Here is a 24,360-nt window from a genome sequence, read left to right as displayed (position 1 = left end):
TCAGGGGTTAGTGAGAGGACAAGAGCAAGGGATGGAGTAGCACTACTCCTGAAACAGGAGTGGTGGGAATATGTGATAGAGTGTAAGAAAGTAAACTCTAGATTGATATGGGTAAAACTGAAAGTTGAAGGAGAGAGATGGGTGATTATTGGTGCATATGCACCTGGGTATGAGAAGAAAGATCATGAGAGGCAAGTGTTTTGGGAGCAGCTGAATGAGTGTGTTAGTAGTTTTGATGCAAGAGACCGGGTTATAGTGATGGGTGATTTGGATGCAAAGGTGAGTAATGTGGCAGTTGAGGGAATAATTGGTGTACATGGGGTGTTCACTGTTGTAAATGGAAATGGTGAAGAGCTAGTAGATTTATGTGCTGAAAAAGGACTGTTGATTAGGAATACCTGGTTTAAAAAGAGATATACATAAGTATACGTATGTAAGCAGGAGAGATGGCCAAAGAGCGTTATTGGATTATGTGTTAATTGATAGGCACGCGAAAGAGAGACTTCTGGATGTTAATGTGCTGAGAGGTGTAACTGGAGGGATGTGTGATCATTATCTTGTGGAGGCAAATGTGAAGATTTGTAGAGGTTGTCAGAAGAGAAGAGAGAATGTTGGGGTGAAAAGAGTGGTGAGAGTGAGTGAGCTTGGGAAGGAGACTTGTGTGAGGAAGCATTATGTATAAACATCATCAGGGGAGACACAAGAGAGAATAAAAGTCAGTGAGCACATCGAAGAGACAGAATAGGATGCCATTTAGGTAAGCATGTTTGCCAAATGGATCTAGCTTGTCTCGAGATATCAACGATCAGTCCCGTGCCCTGTGATGTGATATTACATGAAAGCTAGGGATTATGTGTTAGTTTCCGTGGATATAGGAATAATTATGTAGGGTGTTTATGTGGTAGAGTGGAGGGCATTTTGACATTTTTGCAGGAACATAATCATGATGGGAAATGGTATCAAGTAAATAAGAAAAAAATCATAAGTTGAAAAAATGGCAAAAAGTGTTGAGAACAATTTAAATATGTTTCAAAATAAAAACATGACATTTGACCAGAGAGGTGACCAAAGTGGCATTAATCATGAGGATACAAGGTTGGATTTCAGTTGTAAGGGTGGAAATATAGGAGAGTAATAACTAATAATGTGATTTTGTGATGAAGAGATATGGATATTTGGAAGGTTCCTTGTATAATGATAACCTAGATTAAACAGTACTTTGAGTTTTTGGTCGAGAAATTGTTGCACAATAGAGGGTTAGGGGAGAAAATGCATTTGTGTCGTAGAACAGGACAGAGCGGTGTAAATCTGCTTTGGGGAAATGAAAGCATCGGACTCATCAAGGCCGGGATTGGGTCTAAATTGTGTGGATGTAGTGAAAAAAGGGAGCTAGGTAGTATTTGTTGATGTTTGGTTAAGTTATATAAGCCAAGGGTAAGAAGTGTTTGATGTTGGGAGTGAAGTCAGGGGTTAGTGAGAGGACAAGAGCAAGGGAATGGAGTAGCATACTCCTGAAACAGGAGTGTGGGAATATGTGATAGAGTGTAAGAAAGTAAATCTAGATTATATGGGTAAAATTGAAAGTTGAAGGAGAGAGATGGGTGATTATTGGTGCATATGCACCTGGGTATGAGAAGAAAGATCATGAGAGGCAAGTGTTTTGGGAGCAGCTGAATGAGTGTGTTAGCGGTTTTGATGCACGAGACCGGGTTATAGTGATGGGTGATTTGAATGCAAAGGTGAGTAATGTGGCAGTTGAGGGAATAATTGGTATGCATGGGGTGTTCAGTGTTGTAAATGGAAATGGTGAAGAGCTTGTAGATTTATGTGCTGAAAAAGGACTGATGATTGGGAATACCTGGTTTAAAAAGCGAGATATACATAAGTATACTTATGTAAGTAGGAGAGATGGCCAGAGAGCGTTATTGGATTACGTGTTAATTGACAGGCGTGCGAAAGAGAGACTTTTGGATGTTAATGTGCTGAGAGGTGCAACTGGAGGGATGTCTGATCATTATCTTGTGGAGGCTAAGGTGAAGATTAGTATGGGTTTTCAGAAAAGAGGAGTGAATGTTGGGGTGAAGAAGGTGGTGAGAGTAAGTGAGCTTGGGAAGGAGACCTGTGTGAGGAAGTACCAGGAGAGACTGTGTACAGAATGGAAAAAGGTGAGAACAATGGAAGTAAGGGGAGTGGGGGAGGAATGGGATGTATTTAGGGAATCAGTGATGGATTGCGCAAAAGATGCTTGTGGCATGAGAAGAGTGGGAGGTGGGCTGTTTAGAAAGGGTAGTGAGTGGTGGGATGAAGAAGTAAGAGTATTAGTGAAAGAGAAGAGAGAGGCATTTGGACGATTTTTGCAGGGAAAAAATGCAATTGAGTGGGAGAAGTATAAAAGAAAGAGACAGGAGGTCAAGAGAAAGGTGCAAGAGGTGAAAAAAGGGCAAATGAGAGTTGGGGTGAGAGATTATCAGTAAATTTTAGGGAGAATAAAAAGATGTTCTGGAAGGAGGTAAATAGGTGCGTAAGACAAGGGAGCAAATGGGAACTTCAGTGAAGGGCGTAAATGGGGAGGTGATAACAAGTAGTGGTGATGTGAGAAGGAGATGGAATGAGTATTTTGAAGGTTTGTTGAATGTGTCTGATGACAGAGTGGCAGATATAGGGTGTTTTGGTCGAGGTGGTGTGCAAAGTGAGAGGGTTAGGGAAAATGATTTGGTAAACAGAGAAGAGGTAGTAAAAGCTTTGCAGAAGATGAAAGCCGGCAAGGCAGCAGGTTTGGATGGTATTGCAGTGGAATTTATTAAAAAAGGGGGTGACTGTATTGTTGACTGGTTGGTAAGGTTATTTAATGTATGTATGACTCATGGTGAGGTGCCTGAGGATTGGCGGAATGCGTGCATAGTGCCATTGTACAAAGGCAAAGGGGATAAGAGTGAGTGCTCAAATTACAGAGGTATAAGTTTGTTGAGTATTCCTGGTAAATTATATGGGAGGGTATTGATTGAGAGGGTGAAGGCATGTACAGAGCATCAGATTGGGGAAGAGCAGTGCGGTTTCAGAAGTGGTAGAGGATGTGTGGATCAGGTGTTTGCTTTGAAGAATGTATGTGAGAAATACTTAGAAAAGCAAATGGATTTGTATGTAGCATTTATGGATCTGGAGAAGGCATATGATAGAGTTGATAGAGATGCTCTGTGGAAGGTATTAAGAATATATGGTGTGGGAGGCAAGTTGTTAGAAGCAGTGAAAAGTTTTTATCGAGGATGTAAGGCATGTGTACGTGTAGGAAGAGAGGAAAGTGATTGGTTTTCAGTGAATGTAGGTTTGCGGCAGGGGTGTGTGATGTCTCCATGGTTGTTTAATTTGTTTATGGATGGGGTTGTTAGGGAGGTAAATGCAAGAGTCCTGGAAAGAGGGGCAAGTATGAAGTCTGTTGGGGATGAGAGAGCTTGGGAAGTGAGTCAGTTGTTGTTCGCTGATGATACAGCGCTGGTGGCTGATTCATGTGAGAAACTGCAGAAGCTGGTGACTGAGTTTGGTAAAGTGTGTGGAAGAAGAAAGTTAAGAGTAAATGTGAATAAGAGCAAGGTTATTAGGTACAGTAGGGTTGAGGGTCAAGTCAATTGGGAGGTGAGTTTGAATGGAGAAAAACTGGAGGAAGTGAAGTGTTTTAGATATCTGGGAGTGGATCTGTCAGCGGATGGAACCATGGAAGCGGAAGTGGATCATAGGGTGGGGGAGGGGGCGAAAATTTTGGGAGCCTTGAAAAATGTGTAGAAGTCGAGAACATTATCTCGGAAAGCAAAAATGGGTATGTTTGAAGGAATAGTGGTTCCAACAATGTTGTATGGTTGCGAGGCGTGGGCTATGGATAGAGTTGTGCGCAGGAGGATGGATGTGCTGGAAATGAGATGTTTGAGGACAATGTGTGGTGTGAGGTGGTTTGATCGAGTAAGTAACGTAAGGGTAAGAGAGATGTGTGGAAATAAAAAGAGCGTGGTTGAGAGAGCAGAAGAGGGTGTTTTGAAATGGTTTGGGCACATGGAGAGAATGAGTGAGGAAAGATTGACCAAGAGGATATATGTGTCGGAGGTGGAGGGAACGAGGAGAAGAGGGAGACCAAATTGGAGGTGGAAAGATGGAGTGAAAAAGATTTTGTGTGATCGGGGCCTGAACATGCAGGAGGGTGAAAGGAGGGCAAGGAATAGAGTGAATTGGAGCGATGTGGTATACAGGGGTTGACGTGCTGTCAGTGGATTGAATCAAGGCATGTGAAGCGTCTGGGGTAAACCATGGAAAGCTGTGTAGGTATGTATATTTGCGTGTGTGGACGTGTGTATGTACATGTGTATGGGGGGGGGGTTGGGCCATTTCTTTCGTCTGTTTCCTTGCGCTACCTCGCAAACGCGGGAGACAGTGACAAAGTATAAAAAAAAAAAAAAAAAAAAAATGTCTCATGGTGAGGTGCCTGAGGACTGGCAGAATGCTTGCATAGTGCCATTGTACAGGGGCAAAGGGGATAAAAGTGAGTGCTCAAATTACAGAGGTATAAGTTTGTTTAGCATTCCTGGTAAATCATATGGGAGGGTATTGATTGAGAGGGTAAAGGCATGTACAGAGCATCAGATCGGGTTAGAGCAGTGGGGTTTCAGAAGTGGTAGAGGATGTGTGGATCAGGTGTTTGCTTTGAAGAACATATGTGAGAAATACTTAGAAAAGCAAATGGATTTGTATGTGGCATTTATGGAGAAGGCATATGATAGAGTTGATAGAGATGCTCTGTGGAAGGTATCAAGAATATATGGTGTGGGAGGCAAGTTGTTAGAAGCAGTGAAAAGTTTTTATCGAGGATGTAAGGCATGTGTATGTGTAGGAACAGAGGAAAGTGATTGGTTCTCAGTGAATGTAGGTTTGCAGCTGGGGTGTGTGATGTCTCCATGGTTGTTTAATTTATTTATGGATGGGGTTGTTAGGGAGGTAAATGCAAGAGTTTTGGAAAGAGGGGCAAGTCTGCAATCTTGTGGATGAGAGAGCTTGGGAAGTGAGTCTGTTGTTGTTCACTGATGATACAGTGCTGGTGGCTGAATCGTGTGTGAAACTGCAGAAGCTGGTGACTGAGTTTGGTAAAGTGTGTGAAAGAAGAGAGCTGAGAGTAAATGTGATTAAGAGCAAGGTTATTAGGTACAGTAGGGTTGAGGGACAAGTCAATTGGGAGGTAAGTTTGAATGGAGAAAAACTGGAGGAAGTGAAGTGTTTTAGATATCTGGGAGTGGATTTGGCAGCGGATGGAACCTTGGAAACGGAAGTGAATCATAGGGTTGGGGAGGGGGAGAAAGTTCTGGGAGCGGTGAAGAATGTGTGGAAGTCGGGAACATTACTTCGGGAAGCAAAAATGGGATGTTTGAAGGAATTGTGGTTTCAACAATGTTATATGGTTGCGAGGCGTGGGCTATGGATAGAGTTGTGCGCAGGAGGGTGAATGTGCTGGAAATGATATGTTTGAGGACAATATGTGGTGTGAGATGGTTTGATCGAGTAAGTAATAATAGGGTAAGAGAGATGTGTGGTAATAAAAAAAGAGTGTGGTTGAGAAAGCAGAAGAGGGTGTTTTGAAATGGTTTGGTCACATGGAGAGAATGAGTGAGGAAAGATTGACAAAGAGGATATATGTATCTGAGGTGGAGGGAATGAGGAGAAGTGGGAGACCAAATTGGAGGTGGAAAGATGGAGTGAAAAAGATTTTGAGTGATCGGGGACTGAACATGTAGGAGGGTGAAAGGCGTGCAAAGAATAGAGTGAATTGGAACGATGTGGCATACCGGGCTTGACATGCTGTTAATGGATTGAACCAGGGCATGTGAACCGTCTGGGGTAAACCATGGAAAGTTCTGTAGGGCCTGGATGTGGAAAGGGAGCTGTGGTTTCGGTGCATTATTACATGACAGCTAGAGACTGAGTGTGAATGAATGTGGCCATTGTTGTCTTTTCCTAGCGCTACCTCACGCACATTTGGGGGAAGGGGGTTGTTATTTCATGTGTGGCGGGGTGGCGATGAGAATGAATAAGGGCAGACAGTATGAATTATGTGCATGTGTATATATGTATATGTCTGTGTGTGTACATATATGTATACGTTGAGATGTATAGGTATGTATATTTGTGTGTGTGGACGTGTATGTGGGTGGGTTGGGCCATTTCTTTCATCTGTTTCCTTGCGCTACCTCGCCAACACAGGAGACAGCGACAAAGCAAAATAAATAAAAAACTTAACTTATAAATAAGTACCTGTTATGATGATTAAAGACCTGTACATTTACCTTTTCCCGAAGAGTTGAGAGGATGTGGCAAAACGTAGCTTTATGATTGTTCCATGACAATGATAGCATGCCATCCGCTGCCATCTTGCCACTATGATGTATTCTGGGGACAGAATGCATTTAAGTCAATATAGTAACTTAAACGGACACATCTCAATAATGTCTACAAAGCATGATGATATTAATTTCTATGATACCTACAAAATTCTTTAACTACTGTATTTCATAACGAATATCTTACAAATATAATGCTAATGACAATCATATTGAATAATGGATACTAAGAGTAGAACTTGTGTACCCAATGTTATAAAAGCAGCAGACCAAAAATGTAGAGCAAGGGTAAGCTCTGCTGTGTAAGTGTGCTGTTTATGGTTAACCCTTTAATTGCTCCCTTCATCTTTTGATCAACATTGCAGCTCTGCTCCTACCATCACTTCATGAATTAAAGCTTCCCACCTCTCTTTAGAATTCAGGCTGATGTATGCTTTTATCATTTAACCACAGATGTCACTAGAAGTATTCCACCAGAGTTACAAAATGCATTACATATCCCAGTCACCAAATATATTACACACTGTGTATATACATTATCTGGATGGGAAGACAAGTATCAGCCCACACTATTGTAGTTATGTTTTAGAATAAAATAAATTTGGGGGGGGTTTGAGTGCTGATATTCTTGGTGCAAATATACTTATTTGTCTATTATACATGTCAATAAAGTTCTGTCAGTGTAAATAACAAATAAACACAGTAAAAGTATATGCAATATGAAAGAACTACAGTTCTAGCAGAAAAAAGTGGCAAGCTCTACTTACAGTATGACACAATATATAAAAATATGAATAAACAAAATAAAACAGGCACTCACACCCCCCTCACCGTCAGTGCTTTGTATGACATCCCTTAGCCTTAATACAATCCTAAAGGCGCTTCTGAACAGATGCTACAAGATACTGAAGGTATGTAAGGTCAAGGTTGTCCCAAATTTCCTAGATAATGGCCTGGAGCTTAGGAATGTGGATGTATTCCAACCACACAACTGTGACTTTATAACTGACCACAAGTTCTCAACAGAGTTAAAGTCAGGTGGGTTACAGGTCTGACCAGTCCTGAATCTATGTCACACCACAAAATGCAAACCAGTCACATATCAAGTTAATAGTGTGGTACACTGCACCACAGTCTTCTCAAAATAGTCAGGTAATTCATCACACAATAGCTCCAGGTATTGATTCTGATTCATAGTCACATTTCGAGGTAAAAACACAACTTTCAACATTGTTATAGCCAAAAGCCTCCAGACCAATTGTGGAAATTTTAGTCGCTTGAATGCACTAAGGAAATGAGATGTTTGAGGACAATACGTTTCACTGGAAGATCTATGGATGTGGATGTCACTACTTGGCTTCTGGTACACTTTGCCTCTACAGCTGCTAGCAACATCAAATGTAGCCAAACCAGACCACAACACTTTCTTCCACTTTTTGTCATCCAACTGCAAATATTTCTTAGCAAATGCGAGTCTATTCTTGTGCTGGCAGTCTGTCCGAAGCAGTTTCTTGCGGAGCATACACCTCTTGAATTTCAAGTCATCATGAAGCCGGCTATGAATAGTACGTACAGACTCATGACCAAGTAGCCTAGGGTTGTCTTCCTTTATCTGTTGTGCTGAAATACATGGATTCTTGTCTACTTAATGATAGATAATCTTCACAATGCATTCCGAAGTGATAGGAGGTCGTCCTGGTCATTTCCTCTGGGTAGGAATGTCAATGCCACCACCTTCAACGAAGAGCTTCATCCATCTTTGCACAATTTGTAGTGCCAGCCCTGTAGTTTCAACAATTTCTATGTTACACTTCCCTGCCTTGACCAAGGTTACAATAGCAACAATATTCTCTTTAAAAAAAAGTCCTTAGGGCCAGGTACTGCAGCATAAACCCATCAAAAGCAAACGTGGGTAGAGTAAAAAAGTGGATGTCGGGGACAATAGAAAAAAAAAAAAACACCCACCATAACAGCTCCAGACAGACTGACCGCCACCTGCTGCTACCCCAGGGGTTCCCCCTTCCCTAACAACATCCATGAGCTGCCCCAGAAATTTTCGTCATTTCAGAGTCACGTTTTGAGGTATGATACAAACCAGCGAAAAATTCCAGTGTGGGCCGTATTACGTCATTTTTCTGCCAGGACAAGATACATACAAAAGTTTTAAAAAATAAATCAATCAATAGATAATGAACAGTTTATTGAATTTGTGCAACCATTCATATGAAAATAAACAGATGAGGTATTACAGGTACTACAGATACAGAACTTGGAGGCCATAATAGTAACTAGTTAACTAATCACTAAAAAGCCCAAGTTCAAGGTGGGGCCAGATATGTCCATGCTTTTTATAAGCACATGAATAAAGATCATCTACACAGTGAGGGTGGCTGATACAAAGGAAGGTTTACAGAGTATATACTGTGGTTTATACTTTATGCACTTAGTGATACTTAGTTGAACATTGACAAATATTTACATGAATTTATTAGTTGACATACCATACAGACTCAGAGAAAAATGAGCCATTTACTTGCTTAGCTATGTAATTGTTCACGGATTGTTTATGACCTTCAAAATGGTAGGTATGTGATTGTTCTTTTATCTGTCTGTGCAAGCTCCAATTGGTCAGTTGGTAAAGTTGGCTGTAGTGATGAACAGCAATCCATGGGAGTGAGGAATTGGGGTGATTTTGAAGATGGGTGTGTCAGCAGTTTATTATCAAATTGCTGTGGAAGCTGCTGGTTTTGATTGGAGAATGTAAACATGTTCAGTAGAATGAGGGCCTTTTGGTAGGGGTGTAAGATGGGAACAGGATGATTGTCCATGCTCTTTTAAAAAAAATTTCCAGCAGCTCCTCTGTGTGGCTGCTAGTGAAGAAGACCACGTATATGTAAGTTTAGGTAGAATGAAGATGGCATGGGCATTTCTGAGCTCAAATTCAGGATGCCTAGTTATCTCAGGTGGAGAAGGAATGAAGATTTAATGATAATGTTGACAAGACTTTTCTAGTTTAAACTATCATCTACAGTGATGCAAAAAAGTATGGAGTCTCTGACAACACAGGGCCTAGTGTAATGTCGGTTTCGGATGTCTGCACTTAGGGTGATGTACATCATCACAGGTTTGATGTGACTGATGGTGACGTTGTTAGCCATAGTCCACTCCTGAAGATTTTGGATGATGCCCTGAAGGGGATTAAAGGCAGAGGAATTGTTGTTGATAGTAATGCCAAAGGTAGAGTCATCTACATATTCCCAGTGGCATTTTGCGTCCCCCACGGTGTCACTGATAAAGATGAGAAATCCAAGCGACCCCATCTTGGGGCCCTGTGGGACACAACAAGTCAAGGGTGGTGAGATCTAGGTGGCCCTCCCCTTCATGCAGATGGCTTGGTGTAGCATAATCAGAAAGTCCACTAGCCATGAGACAAGACACCTGTAGTCCTTTGTCGACGGCTTTCTTTATGATGATGATGTGGTTTACCAAGTTGAAAGCCTTAGTGTGTGCTACCATTGTTTTGAGCTTCTTCAAGTTGTGGTAAATGAATTCTAAGAGACTGACAATGCAGTTAGTGGTGGAGGAACACTTTTTGTTTCTAAACTGATACAGATCTACTGAATCAGCAATGTCGGCACTGGCCCAGTCAAACAAAACTTTCACTAATCAGACTGGCAATTGCAGTGATGGTAACAGGGTACATGCCATTAAGAGACTATGGGTTAGTAGATTTAGGTAGTTGAGTAACACAAGTTGTCTTCCAAGCTGTGGAGCATTTAGAATGTTTAAGTGAAGCATTAATCATGGTGGTTAGCATCATGGTTAATTCATGGGAGAATTCCTTATATAGTTTCACTGGAAGATCTATGGATGTGGTTGAGCATTTGGTGTGCGTGTGTGAATTCATGCCTTCGAAATAAATACCTGGTGAAGTCTTTGGAGGTATTCACACCCACAGCCCAGGCTGGGCCCAGACTGTTGGATTGGGTCTATGGTTGACCAAGCTGTTGGAAGCCCCAGCCCTTTGACATAACCTTCACAGCCTGGCTGGTCTGGTACACCTTGTATGTACTTGTCCAATGCACTCTTTAAACTTCTCTACTGTGCATCCTATCCTGTTTCTGATGATGGATGGCAAGGTGTTAACGAGTTTTGGGCCCTAGGTGTTTAAGGTATTCTCTCTTTTTGTGTATATCACACCTTTCATTTCCCGAGGTAGTATTCTACAAAATCTTCTAGGACTATCGTGTCAGTAAGATGTTATTTCCAAATGTAAGTTGGGAGCATATCTCCTCAGATTTTCCAGGTATAGAATATGATATACCTCTCCTGTCTGCACTCCTGGGAGTATACCTGTAAAGATTTCAGTCATTCCCAGTAATTAAGTTCCTTAACCACATTCATATGGACTGTGAAGCTCTCTGAACATTTTATAATTCTGCAATTTTGCCTGCCATGTCAGGTGTTAAAATGACAGAATTAGTGCCTTGAATAATATGTTGGGTTTTTCTTTCCTTGTCTTGAAGGATCCAGCTTACCAACCTTCTGCATGAGGCAACTTATTTTGTTGTTTGCTGAAGGTTAGATCATTAGATATTATTACTCTGAAGTCCTTCACACAATTCAATAGCCCCTGTGTTTGTCCAGTATTCTGTGTTGTTTTCTATTTCATTTTTCCTATACCGGAAGAGCTGAACCTTATTTCCAATGAAAAGCACATTGTTCTAGGTTGCCTGGTTAGAGACTTCTTTTATGTCTTTGCAGTCTTTTGATACCTTCTACTGAAGTAATTTCCATACCCAGTCTTGTATCAACTGCAAAGGATGATATGAAACCGTGGATTGTGTTTGTTTTACTGTCAGATACAAGATTGAGGAACAGAAGGGGTGCAAGTAAAGGCTCTTGGGGGACCTGAGCTGGCATTGGAGCTGGCAAGGTTTACAACTATGTGTTGTGATCTATTAGTTAAAAAGTTGTATATCTATCTCCTAATTTGTTGGATGTCCCCATCTTTCGAATTTTATGTTATGACACTATGGTCACATCGTCAAATGCCTTTGGAAAGTCTGTAAATCACATCAGCATTTTCTTTGTTTTCTAGATCTTCAACAGTCCTATCATAGTGGTAAAATAACTGAGAGGCAAGATCTTCCCATCTTAAAACTGTATTGTCCTGGGTTATGTAGACTGTGTAATGTGATCAGGTGTATATAGAATGCAATCACACCTGGACATACATAATCATTATACACTTACATAAATGAGAAGCATCCATGCCATAACCCCCCACAGCATCAGGAAGATAATTCTTTTTTTTTGGTAAAGTATATTAGACATATTCTGTAAGGAATCTATTTTTATATTTTTTCTGATATGTGGGTGAATCATGGAGACAATACTTTGTTTAAACCTCCACATTATACAGAGTCACTGAGGACTGCTCTGTGTCTCTTATGAGTTTATAGATTCCTGCCCTCATTTGAACTGCCTGCTGATGTATGGTTAAATGTCTTATCTAGAGTTGTCACTGACAACCTAACAACACAGCTGTAAAAAATATATCACATCACGGTAACTCATAATTTGCCACAAAGAGTGTAAATAGGTTATTATGGTGGTAAGGCACATTTCCAAGCAAAATACTGTTGTCAGATTCATTATAAAAGAAATAATTTCCCTTAAATGTTTAAAATTTTGATGAAAAAAGGCTCTTTGTGTATAATGATAAATAAAATGTGTACATAGTGCATAAATATAAAAAATGTAAATGATATGTGACACGTAAAATCACATCCAGAAAAAATTAAAAAGTGAGCAATGTGTTTAGCTGTATATAAAAGGAATGGCACCTGAAAAACGCCATGAATCACTGTATACTTATCAAAACAAGGATCATTTGTGACATCAACCAGGGACCTTCCCATCAACTCAATGCCCTCCCATATCAATATAAAGATATTTTAATTTTAGTGGGGGAACTTATAAAAAAAACATATGATACAGAGATATTAGATAAAGGATTTTATTTTTCACCCCGTGTGAGCATCATTTCATGTGAACTGTGGAGGCTAATGGTAAAGTATGAGTAAAAATGGTAACAAAATACATAGGACTAGGCTGTAATCCATGATGCAGATCTGTGCTGTGCAAGTGTGAGCGGGGATGAGTTGATGATGGAGAATAGGGAATTAGTATTTCCTGAAGAACTGAGGTTAATCAGTAAAAGCAGCCAATAAACCAAACCTAACAATTTGCAAAATTCAAGGCCGTTGCAGTACCCATATCACTTGCTAAAAATTTAGTGAAACTAAATGACATAAATAACAGTACAAATACTGTAATGATTATCAAATGATACAATAATCATCAAAAGATATTACCACCCCACACATGTTCTACCAATGCAGGACATTCAAAGGCAAATAACATTAAGTATCTCTCACATCAACTATGCTACAAGAGGGCAGACAACATCAACAGCCAAATTCTGAAAGCATTTTTTTTTTCTTTTACTTCAGATGCTCCAGTCATGCACAAAAGTCCAAGTTAAGGCCAGGCCTTAATTGAAATATAAGAAGGTTAATGAAAGGGGAAAAGAAGTGACAAGGGGAAAGTATTTACAAATTTAAGAAGTGAAAACTCCTTTAAAACGTGCCAAATCATAGTCACAGGGAAAGATATGAGAGAGTAGAGTTCTAAAGCTTTGAGGTACAGGAAAGAAAGTTAACAAAATGACCCACCCTTGAGATGCCAACTGCCACAAAGAACATTTACTCTGAGATAAGGTTATGTTTTACACTATGTCAAAGTTTCCATCACAAGCTTCTCTTATGCCATGCCAGTGACAAATACTCAAGCTGACACTTTTCATTTGCTTTAATCTTATGAAAAAATGTAACCCAGATCAAAGTCACTAATCCACTAACACTTCTGTTCTTGGCATGACAATGCTTAAATCACTCATGTAATGCTTTCCTGATACACCTCTGAACACCAGGGTGACTCATAACCACCTTCATAAGGCCAATCTTATGTTTGTAAGCCATAACACTGTTAGCATATCTTTCTAGCTATATACATAGAAAAAAAGTACAGTGGTTCAAGGTTCCAACCTAAAAACGGGTCTTGCATGTTTTAATGTCTTCAGCAGCATGGTGGGTCAGTTTCGCATATTTCTGCCTACTTTTCTGAATGCACGAGATCCAGAATGTGTGGAAAATGGCATGTGAGTGTTAGTGCTGGTAATGTGGTTGAACATTTAAAGAAAGCAGCAGTTTAGATGTAAAAAATGCAGTTTATAAAGCTCACAGACAGTGGTTAATACACAACAGTCATTGCCTTCTGTTCTCATAGTTAAGTACTCACACAGTGAACAAAAATGTTACAGTGTATCAGCAACTCAGGACGCAAGCTTTAGGCACTCTCATGACTGCCATTGTTACCCAAGCATGGTGGGTATAGCTCTCACATTTTTCCCTTGTGTGTGCAAAAGACATAAAATGTCTGGCTAATGAAATGCAGGTGTTAGTGCTGGCTAATGTAAGAAAACATTAAAGAAAAGTAAGAGTTAGATGTAAACATTATGGTTATTAAGCAAGATGAAGCCTGTGCTTGCATGTTATCTTTTCTTCAGTAGCATGGTGGGATTGTTTCATATACTTCTGCTTAAGTTTCTGTGAGCAAGAGATCCATAATGTCCAGAAAATGGCATATATTTCTTAATACTAGTTTGCAATGTAAACACATTTAAATAAATGTAACACTTTAGATGTGAAAAATACAGGTTATAAAGCTATGGACAATGCTTAATACACATCAGTTCCTTCTGTTCTCACAGCTAATGAAAAACATGACAGTACAATGCAATGCTGAGCACATCAGCAACTCAGGTTGCTAGCTTTAAGCACTCTCCTGTCCACTATAGTCACCACAGCATGGTGCTTTTTCCTGTGTGCACACAGGACCCATAATGTCTGGATAATGACATGCAGGTGTAGGTGTTGAAAATGAGGGCAAACATTAAGGAAAAGAAACAGTTTGGACGTGAAAATTATGGTTATAATGGTAGAGAAAGTTAACACTCACATTATCATGTTTTCAGCAGCGTGGAGGGTTTATTTTTTGTATATCTACCTTCTCTTGTGTGCACAAGATCTACTTTTGTGTGTGCAGAAATGGCATGCTGGTGTTACTGTTGGTAATATAAGCAAGCATTTAAGAAAAAGCAACATGTTTGAAGTGAAAAATGTCGGTTATAAGGCATGCTGATGGTAGTCAATGCACGCATTTTCTTCTTCTTCTGTCCTGGTTGTGCACACAGGGAATGAAAAAAAAAATCATACTGAACTGCATCAATTACATTAGTGAATTGGTCCACCAAGCTTGAGCATACCAATCTCCTTCCATCAGTATGCATCATAACTTGGAGGCTTTATTCTTTATCTTTTTGCCTACTTCTGGGTGCTGAAGACATACATAATGTCTGCGCAAAGGTGTGCAAGTAATACTGATGTTGCAGTTGCCAATAAATCTAAGGAAATCATCAGTTTGGATATGAAAATGCAGGTGATACAGCACACTTAGGCTGGTGAGAGATTGGGTTTTGCTACATCTATGAAACTGCAGGAGAGGCATCCTACCCATGGCCTTTTTCAAGATGAGCACAGTTTCCAAAGTAAATAAGTCAATCACAAGTCCATCCTCAAAGTAGTTTCTCCCACCTGATCACCCATCACCCTCTATTCAAGCTGCTCTAACAGACTGCATTGGTGAGTACAGTACCATAGCTTACTGCTTATTTGTTCAGTTATCTCTAAAAATTTGTGCTATTATTCATCAACTGATTTAAATTATTTCATGTACACATAATCATTTATGCCATCACCAGTATCCCAATTAAGCCCTAATAGGTAAGTAATGGTGCTGTTGGTAAAATCTCCATTTGAACCATGTTATAATGGACTCCATGAACACTTTTTTCACTTAAGTTCTTTGACCAGGGACACATCCCCAGCACTATATTAGAAGTCTGTCAGTGTTTCTGGACTTTCTACACCATTAACCTTTATCATCTCTTCTACTCCTGTATACTTAATGGTAGCATGTTCATTTCTAGAACACCTATTTGCTGGTGTCTTACACCTCACAGAAGTTGTTTGAAGCTGTCCAACCATGTATTTACAGCATTACTGAAAAGTCATCTTTAGCAGCTAAAAGGATGTATGATCATCTGCTCACTCAAAAGTAGTTCATAATTTTATTGCAACTGGTAATACCACAACCTTGAAGCTGCGGGAGCCTCTCCAGAAAAAGGGGCCCCTGTGGTTATATGATAACATACATTAGATTACATGTTAATTGACAGACATGTAAAAGAGACTTTTGGATGTTAATATGCTGAGAGGGCTGCTGGGGGGATGTCTGATCACTATCTTGTGGAGGCAAAGGTGAAGAATTTTAGAGGTTTTTGAAAAAGCGGGGACAATGTCGGGGAGAAGAAAGTGGTGAGAATAAGTGAGCTTGAAAAGGACGCTTGAGTGAGGAAGTATCATGAGAGATTGAGTGTAGAATAGCGAAAGGTGAGAGCAAATGACATGAAGGGAGTGGGTGGGGATTGGGATGTATTTAAGGGAAGCAGTTATGGCACATGCAAAAGATGTATGTGGTATGAGAAAGGTGGGAGGTGGGCAGATTAGAAAGGGCTGTGTGTGGTGGGATGAAGTAAAATTGTTAGTGAAAAAGAAGAGAGGTGTCTGGACGATACTTACAAGGAGGGAGTGCAAATGACTGGGAGATATATAAGAAAAAGTGGCAGAAGGTCAAGAGGAAGGTGCAAGGGTTGAAAAAGAGGGCAAATGAGAGTTGAGGTGAGAGAGTATCATTAAACTTTGGCAAGAATAGTAAGAAATTTTGGAAGGAGGTAAATAATGTGCTTAAAATGAAAGAACAAATGGGAACATCAGTGAAGTGGGCAAGGGAGGAAATGATAACAGGTAGTGATAAAGAGAGGAGATGGAGTATTTTGAAGGTTTGTTGGATGTGTTTGATGACAGAGTGGCAGATGTAAGGTGTTTTGGTTGAGGAGGTGCATGAAGTGAGAGGGGTCAGGGATAATGATTTGGTTAAGAGAGAAGAGGTGGTGAAAGCCTTGTGGAAGATGAAATCCGGCAAGGCAGCGGGTTTGGATGGTATTGCAGTGGAATCTATTAAGAAAGGGGATGAGTGTTGTTGAATGGTTGGTAAGGTTATCTAATTTATGTATGAATCATGAAGTGCCTGAGGATTGGCAGAATGCATGTATAATACCAATGTACAAAGACAAAAGGGATAAAGGTGAGTGTTCATTCAAATTACACATGCATAAGTTTGTTGAATATTCCTGGAAAATTGCATGGGAGAGTATTGATTGAGAGGGGTGAAGGAGGAGCAGTGTGGTTTCAGAAGTCATAGAGAATGTGTGGATCAGGTGTTTATTTTGAAGAATGTAAGTGAGAAATACAGATGGATTTGTATGTAGCATTTATGGATCTAGAAAGGGAATATGAGAGGGTTGATAAAGATGTTTTGTGGAAGGTGTTAAGAGTATATGGTGTGGGAGGTAAGTTGCTAGAAGCAGAGAAGTTTTTATCAAGAGTGTAAGACATGTATACGAGTACGAAAAAGAGGAGAGATTGGTTCCCATTAAGTTCTCTCTGCGGCAAGGGTGTGTTATGTCCCCATGGTTGTTTAATTTGTTTATGGATGGGGTGGTTAGGGAGGTAAATGCAAGAGTTTTGGAGAGCGGAGGGAGAGGGCAGCCTGTTGTGGATGAGAGGGCCTGGGAAGAGAATCAGTTGTTGTTTGCCGATGATTCAACACTGGTAGCTGATTTGAGTGGGAAACTTGGTGACTTTGGAAAAGTGTGTGAAAGGAGAAAGTTCAGAGTAAATGTAAATAAGATCAAGGTCAATAGGTTCAGCAGGGTTGAGGGACAAGTTAGTTGGGATGTAAGTTTGAATGGAGATAAATTGGAGGAAGTGAAGTGCTTCATATATCTGGGAGTGGACTAAGCAGCAAATGGAGCCATGGAGGTTGAAGTGAGTCATAGGGTGGGGGAGGAGGTGAAGGTTTTGGGAGCAAAGAAGAATGTGTGTAAAGAGAGAACATTATCTCAGTGAGCAAAAATGGGTATGTTTTAAGGAATAGAAGTTCCATAAATATTATATGGTTGCGAGGCATGGTTTATAGACAGGGTTGTACAGAGGAGGGTGGATGTGATGGAAATGAAATGTTTAAGGACAATATGTGGTGTGGGGTAGCTTGATCAAGTAAGTAATGAAAGTCTAAGAGAGATGTGTGGTAATAAAAAGGGTGTGGTTGAGAGAGCAGAAGAGGGTGTGTTGAAATGGTTTGGACATATGGAGAGAATGAGTGAGGAAAGGTTGACAAAGAGGTTATATGTGTGAGAAAGAAGGGAACAAAGAGAAGCAGAAGACCAAATTGGAGGTGGAAGGATGGAGTGAAAAAGAATTTGAGCGATTGGGGCCTGAACATACAGGAGGCGAGAGGCATGCAAGAAACAGAGTGAACTGGAATGAAGTGCTGTCAATGGACTGAACCAAGGCATGTGAAAAGTCTGGAGTAATCCATGAAAAAGGAGCTGTGGTTTTGGTGCATTACACATGACAGCTAGAGGCTGTGTGTTAATGAATGCGGCCTTTTTGTGTTTTCCTGGCTCTACTTCACTGGCGCAAGGGGTAGTGATGCTGTTTCCTTGGGGGGGATGGATGAAGGCAAGTATGAATATGTAAATGTGTATATACGTATAGGTCTGTGTATGTTGATATGCATATGTACGTCTATGTATAGATGTGTATATGAGTGGATGGGTCGTTCTTCGTCTGTTTTCTGGCACTAACTCAATGATGTGGGAAACGGCAGTCAAGTATAAATAAATAAACAACAATAATAATGAGAGTTGGGGTGAGAGAGTATCATTAAATTTTAGGGAGAATAAAAGGATGTTTTGGAAGGAGGTAAATAAAGTGCATAAGACAAGGGAACAAATGGGAACATCAGTGAAGGGGGCTAATAAGGTGATAACAGGTAGTGGTGATGTGAAAAGGAGATGGAGTGAGTATTTTGAAGGTTTGTTGAATGTGTTTGATGATACGAGTGGCAGATATAGGGTATTTTGGTCAAGGTGGAGTGCAAAACGAGAGGGTTCGGGAAAATGATTTGGTAAACAGAGAGGAGGTAGTAAAAGCTTTGCAGAAGATGAAAGCCGGCAAGGCAGCAGGTTTGGATGGTATTGCTGCGGAATTTATTAAAAAAGGGGGTGACTGTGTTGTTGACTGGTTGGTAGGGTGATTTAATGTATGTATGACTCATGGTGAGGTGCCTGAGGATTGGTGGAATGCTTGCATAGTGCCATTGTACAAAGGCAAAGGGGATAAAGGTAAGTGCTCAAATTACAGAGGCATAAGTTTGATGAGTATTCCTGGGAAATAATATGGGAGGGTATTGATTGAGAGGGTGAAGGCATGTACAGAGCATCAGAGCATTGGGGAAGAGCAGTGTGGCTTAAGAAGTGGTAGAGGATGTGTGGATCAGGTGTTTGCTTTGAAGAATGTATGTGAGAAATACTTAGAAAAGCAAATGGATCTGGAGAAGGTATATGATAAGAGATGCTCTGTGGAAGGTATTAAGAATATATGGTGTAGGAGGCAAATTGTTAGAAGCAGTGAAAAGTTTTTATCAAGGATGCAAGGCATATGTATGAGTAGGAAGAGAGGAAAGTGATTCGTTCTCAGGGAATGTTGGTTTGCGGCAGGGGTACGAGATGTCTCCATGGTTGTTTAATTTGTTTATGGATGGGGTTGTTAGGGAGGTGAATGCAAGAGTTTTGGAGAGAGGGGCAAGTATGCAGTCTGAGAGAGCTTGGAAAGTGAGTCAGTTGTTGTTCGCTGATGATACAGCGCTGGTGGCTGATTCGGGTGTAAAACTGTGGAAGCTGGTGACTGAGTTTGGTAAAGTGTGTGAACGAAGAAAGCTGAGAGTTAATATGAATAAGAGCAAGGTTATTAGGTACAGTAGGGTTGAGGAACAAGTAAACTGGGAGGTAAGTTTGAATGGAGAAAAACTGGAGGAAGTCAAGTGTTTTAGGTATCTGGGAGTGGATTTGGCAGCGGATGGAACCATGGAAGCTGAAGTGGGTCATAGGGTGAGGGAGGGGGCAAAAGTTCTGGGAGAATTGAAAAATGTGTGGAAGGTGAGAACATTATCTCAGAAAGCAAAAATGGGTATGTTTGAAGGAATAGTGGTTCCGACAATGCTATATGGTTGCGAGGTGTTGGCTATAGATAGAATTGTGCGGAGGAGGGTGGATGTACTGGAAATTAAATGCTTGAGGACAATATGTGGTGTGAGGTGGTTTGACTGAGTAAGTAACGATAGGGTAAGAGAGATGTGTGGTAACAAAAAGAGTGTGGTTGAGAGAGCAGAAGAGGGTGTTTTGAAATGGTTTGTTCACATGGAGAGAATGAGTGAGGAGAGATTGACAAAGAGGATATAATGTGTCAGAGGTGGAGGGAACAAAGAGAAGTGGGAGAACAAATTGGAGGTGGAAAGATGGAGTGAAAAAGATTTTCAGTGACTGGGGCCTGAACATGCAGGAGGGTGAAAGGAGTGCAAGGAATAGAGTGAATTGGAACAATGTGGTATACCAGGGTTGACGTGCTGTCAATGGATTGAACAAGGGTATGTGAAGTGTCTGGGGTAAACCATGGAAAGTTTTGTGGGGCCTGGATGGGGAAAGGGAGCTGTGGTTTCAGTGCATTATACATGACAGCTAGAGACTGAGTGTGAACAAATGTGGCCTTTGTTGTCTTTTCCTAGTGCTACCTCACGCACATGCGGGGGGAGGGGGTTGTTATTTCATGAGTGGCAGGGTGGCAATGCAAATGAATAAGGGCAGACTGTATGAATTATGTACATGTGTATATATGTACATGTCTGTGTGTATATACGTTGAATTGTATAGGTATGTATATGTGCGTGTGTGGACGTGTATGTATATACATGAGTATGTGGGTGTGTTGGGCCATTCTTTCGTCTGTTTCCTTGCACTACCTTGCTAACGCGGGAGACAGCGACAAAGTATAATAAAAAAAAAATAATAATAATGGTGGTGGGATGAAGAAGTAAGATTATTAGTGAAAGAGAAAAGAGAGGCATTTGGACAATTTTTGCAGGGAATAGTGCAAATGACTGGGATATGTATAAAATAAGAGGCAAGAGGTCAAGAGAAAGGTGGAAGAGGTGAAAAAGATGGCAAATGAGAGTTAGGGTGAGAGAGTATCTTTAAATCTTAGGGAGAATAAAAAGATGTTTTGGAAGGAGGTAAATAAAGTGCGTAAGACAAAAGAACAAATGGGAACATTGGTGAAGGGGGATAATGGGGAGGTAATAACAAGTAGTGGTGATGTGAGAAGGAGATGGAGTGAGTATTTTGAAGGTTTGTTGAATGTGTTAGATGACAGAGTGGCAGATATAGGGTGTTTTGGTCGAGGTGGTGTGCAAAGCGAGAGGGTCAGGGAGAATGGTTTGGTAAACATAGAAGAGGTAGTGAAAGCTGTGTGGAAGATGAAAGCCAGCAAGGCAACGGGTTTGGATGGTATTGCGGCGGAATTTATTAAAAAGGGAGGTGACTGAGTTGTTGATTAGTTGGCGAGGATATTCAATGTATGTATGAAATATGGCTAATGGTGAAGTGCCTGAGGATTAGCAGGATGCATGCATAGTGCAATGGTGAAGTGCCTGAGGATTAGCAGGATGCATGCATAGTGCTACTGTACAAAGACAAAAGCAAAGGGGATAAAGGTGAGTGTTCAAATCTCAGAGGTATAAGTTTGTCGAGTATTCCTGGGAAATTACATGGGAGGGTATTGATTGAGAGGGTGAGGGCATGTACAGAGCATCAGATTGGAGAAGAGCAGTGTGGTTTCAGAAATGGTGGAGGATGTGTGGATCAGGTGTTTGCTTTGAAGAATGTATGTGAGAAATACTTAGAAAAACAAATGGATTTGTATGTAGCATTTATGGATCTGGAGATGGGATATGATAGAGTTGATAGAGATGCTCTGTGGAAGGTATCAAGAGTACAGGTTGTGGGAGGCAAGTTGCCAGAAGCAGTGAAAAGGTTTTATCGAGGATGTAAGGCACGTGTATGAGTAGGAAGAGAGGAGTGATTGGTTCTCAGTGACTGTCGGTTTGCAGCAGGGGTGTGTGATGTCTCCATGGTTATTTGTTTATGAATGGGGTTGTAAGGGAGGTGAATGCAAGATTTTTGGGGAAAGGGGCAAGTATGCAGTCTGTTGGGGATGAGAGGGCTTGGGAAGTGAGGCACTTGTTCGCTGATGATACACCACTGGTGGCTGATTCGGGTGAGAAACTGCAGAAGCTAGTGACTGAATTTGGTAGTATGTGAAAGAAGAAAGCTGAGAGTAAATGTGAATAAGAGCAAGGTTATTAGGTACAGAAGGGTTGAGGGACAAGTCAATTGGGAGGTAAGTTGGAATGGAGAAAAACTGGAGGAAGTCAAGTGTTTTAGATACCTGGGAGTGGATTTGGCAGCGGATGGAACCATGGAAGTGGAAGTGAGTCACAGGGTGGGGGAGGGGGCAAAGGTTCTGGGAGCGCTGAAGAATGTGTGGAAGGTGAGAACATTATCTCGGAAAGCAAAAATGGGTATGTTTGAAGGAACAGTGGTTCTAACAATGTTATATGGTTGCAAGGCGTGGAGTATAGATAGGGTTGTGCAGAGGAGGGTGGATGTGTTGGAAATGAGATGTCTGAGGATAACATGTGGTGCGAGGTGGTTTGATCGAGTAAGTAATGAAAGGGTAAGAGAGATGTGTGGTAATAAAAAGAGTGTAGTTAAGAGAGCAGAAGAGGGTGTATTGAAATGGTTTGGTCACATGGAGAGAATGAGTGAGGAAAGACTGACAAAGAGGATATATGTGTCAGAGATGGAGGGAACGAAGAGGAGTGGGAGATCAAACTGGAGGTGGAAGGATGGAGTGAAAAAGATTTTGAGCGATCGAGGCCTGAACATGCAGGAGGGTAAAAATAAACATCATCATTGATTGGTTGATTCGGTAATTAAGGTAACAGAATAAAATGAAGAGATGTGAGCATTGTGGGTGCAGCTGAGTGTGGCAGCAGCTTTGATGCAAGACATTGGATATTAGGGATGGGTGATTTAAGCAAGAAAATGAATAATGTGACAGTTGAGGGTATAACTGGGGGGTATGGGGTATTCAGTATGGTAAATGGAAATGGCAAACAGCTTGTGGAAGAGTGTTCTCAAAAAGTGCTGGTAACTGAGAATAACTGGTTTAAAAATATGGACACACCAAAGCGTAAGTGGGTGAGATTGAACTAAGGTCAGCAGGAATAACTGTATTACATACTAACTGTAAGGCATGCAAAAGACTCATGGATGTGAATGTACTAAGAATGGCAGATATAAATATATATGCCATATAAAAATATATATCCTAGCCTAAGCCAAGTACTCATTTTATTGACCAAGCCCTAGGGGTGGATGAACAGCTGGATTGACTGGACTAACTGCTGTAACAAGATCTGAACCTATGTGTTCAGCCCTGGGCAGCCCGTGATGTGCCATGGTCAGGAACGCTAACTGCTACACCACAAGATATCTCATCATTATCTGGGGAGGCAAGGGTGAAGATCTGAAGAGGTTTTTGAAGATGAGGAAATGATACAGATGAGAAGAGGGTGTCGAAAGTGAGTGAGTTTGGAAAAGACTTAAATGAAGAAATAAAAAGCGAGAATGAATGTTGAACAGCAAAAGGTGAGTGAACAAAGCTAGGGAAAAGTGATAAATGGAAGGAAACAGCGCTGGTATGTGTGAGAAAAGTGTGTAGTATGCAAAAGGTGATTACCTGGTGAAGCCTTTAAATCTTTCACTCCCACAGCTCAGGTGTGGCCCAGGCTGCTAGGTTAGGTTATTGGTCAACCAAGCCGCTGGAAGCTATAGCCTGCGGGCCCAAACAGGTCCCACAGCCTAGCTGGTCTGGTACACTTTGTAGGTACTTGTTCTTGGCATTCTTAAATGTCACCATCGCACATCCCATGGTGTTTCTGATGATTGCAAGCAAAGTGTTGAGGACCATCGGACTCCTGATGTTTAAGGTGTTCTCACGTTTTGTGTATACTGCACAGTTGCATTTTAGAGGTAGTATTCTATAAAGTCTTCCATACCTGTCATGCCATAGGATATTATTTCTGAACTTTTTTTTTTTTTTTTTTTTTTGCTGTCGCTGTCTCCCGCGTTTGCGAGGTAACTCAAGGAAACAGACAAAAGAAATGGCCCAACCCACCCCCATACACATGTATATACATACGTCCACACACGCAAATATACATACCTACACAGCTTTCCATGGTTTACCCCAGACGCTTCACATGCCATGATTCAATCCACTGACAGCACGTCAACCCCGGTATACCACATCGATCCAATTCACTCTATTCCTTGCCCTCCTTTCACCCTCCTGCATGTTCAGGCCCCGATCACACAAAATCTTTTTCACTCCATCTTTCCACCTCCAATTTGGTCTCCCACTTCTCCTCGTTCCCTCCACCTCCGACACATATATCCTCTTGGTCAATCTTTCCTCACTCATTCTCTCCATGTGCCCAAACCATTTCAAAACACCCTCTTCTGCTCTCTCAACAACGCTCTTCTTATTTCCACACATCTCTCTTACCCTTACGTTACTTACTCGATCAAACCACCTCACACCACACATTGTCCTCAAACATCTCATTTCCAGCACATCCATCCTCCTGCGCACAACTCTATCCATAGCCCATGCCTCGCAACCATACAACATTGTTGGAACCACTATTCCTTCAAACATACCCATTTTTGCTTTCCGAGATAATGTTCTCGACTTCCACACATTCTTCAAGGCTCACA

At 41.0% G+C, this 24,360-nt stretch overlaps 1 protein-coding gene across 26 annotated transcripts in view; it reads right to left on the bottom strand.

Moving 5' to 3' along the window:
- The window catches only part of LOC139755976 (uncharacterized), a 734,338-nt gene that overhangs the window by 696,363 nt on the left and 13,615 nt on the right, over positions 1–24,360 (bottom strand). For all 26 annotated transcript variants that reach the window (XR_011714230.1, XR_011714231.1, XM_071674831.1 and 23 more), the window contains exon 2: positions 6,318–6,420. Coding sequence is in view for 24 of the 26 variants with exons in the window: in XM_071674831.1 (XP_071530932.1) it covers positions 6,318–6,401 (84 nt within the window). In the remaining 2 variants the exon portion in view is untranslated. The remainder of the gene's footprint in view (positions 1–6,317; positions 6,421–24,360) is intronic.

Source organism: Panulirus ornatus, chromosome 20 (genome assembly GCF_036320965.1).
Source record: "Panulirus ornatus isolate Po-2019 chromosome 20, ASM3632096v1, whole genome shotgun sequence".
NCBI classification, from domain to species: domain Eukaryota; kingdom Metazoa; phylum Arthropoda; class Malacostraca; order Decapoda; family Palinuridae; genus Panulirus; species Panulirus ornatus.
This window is presented reverse-complemented; position numbering and strand designations above follow the sequence as displayed.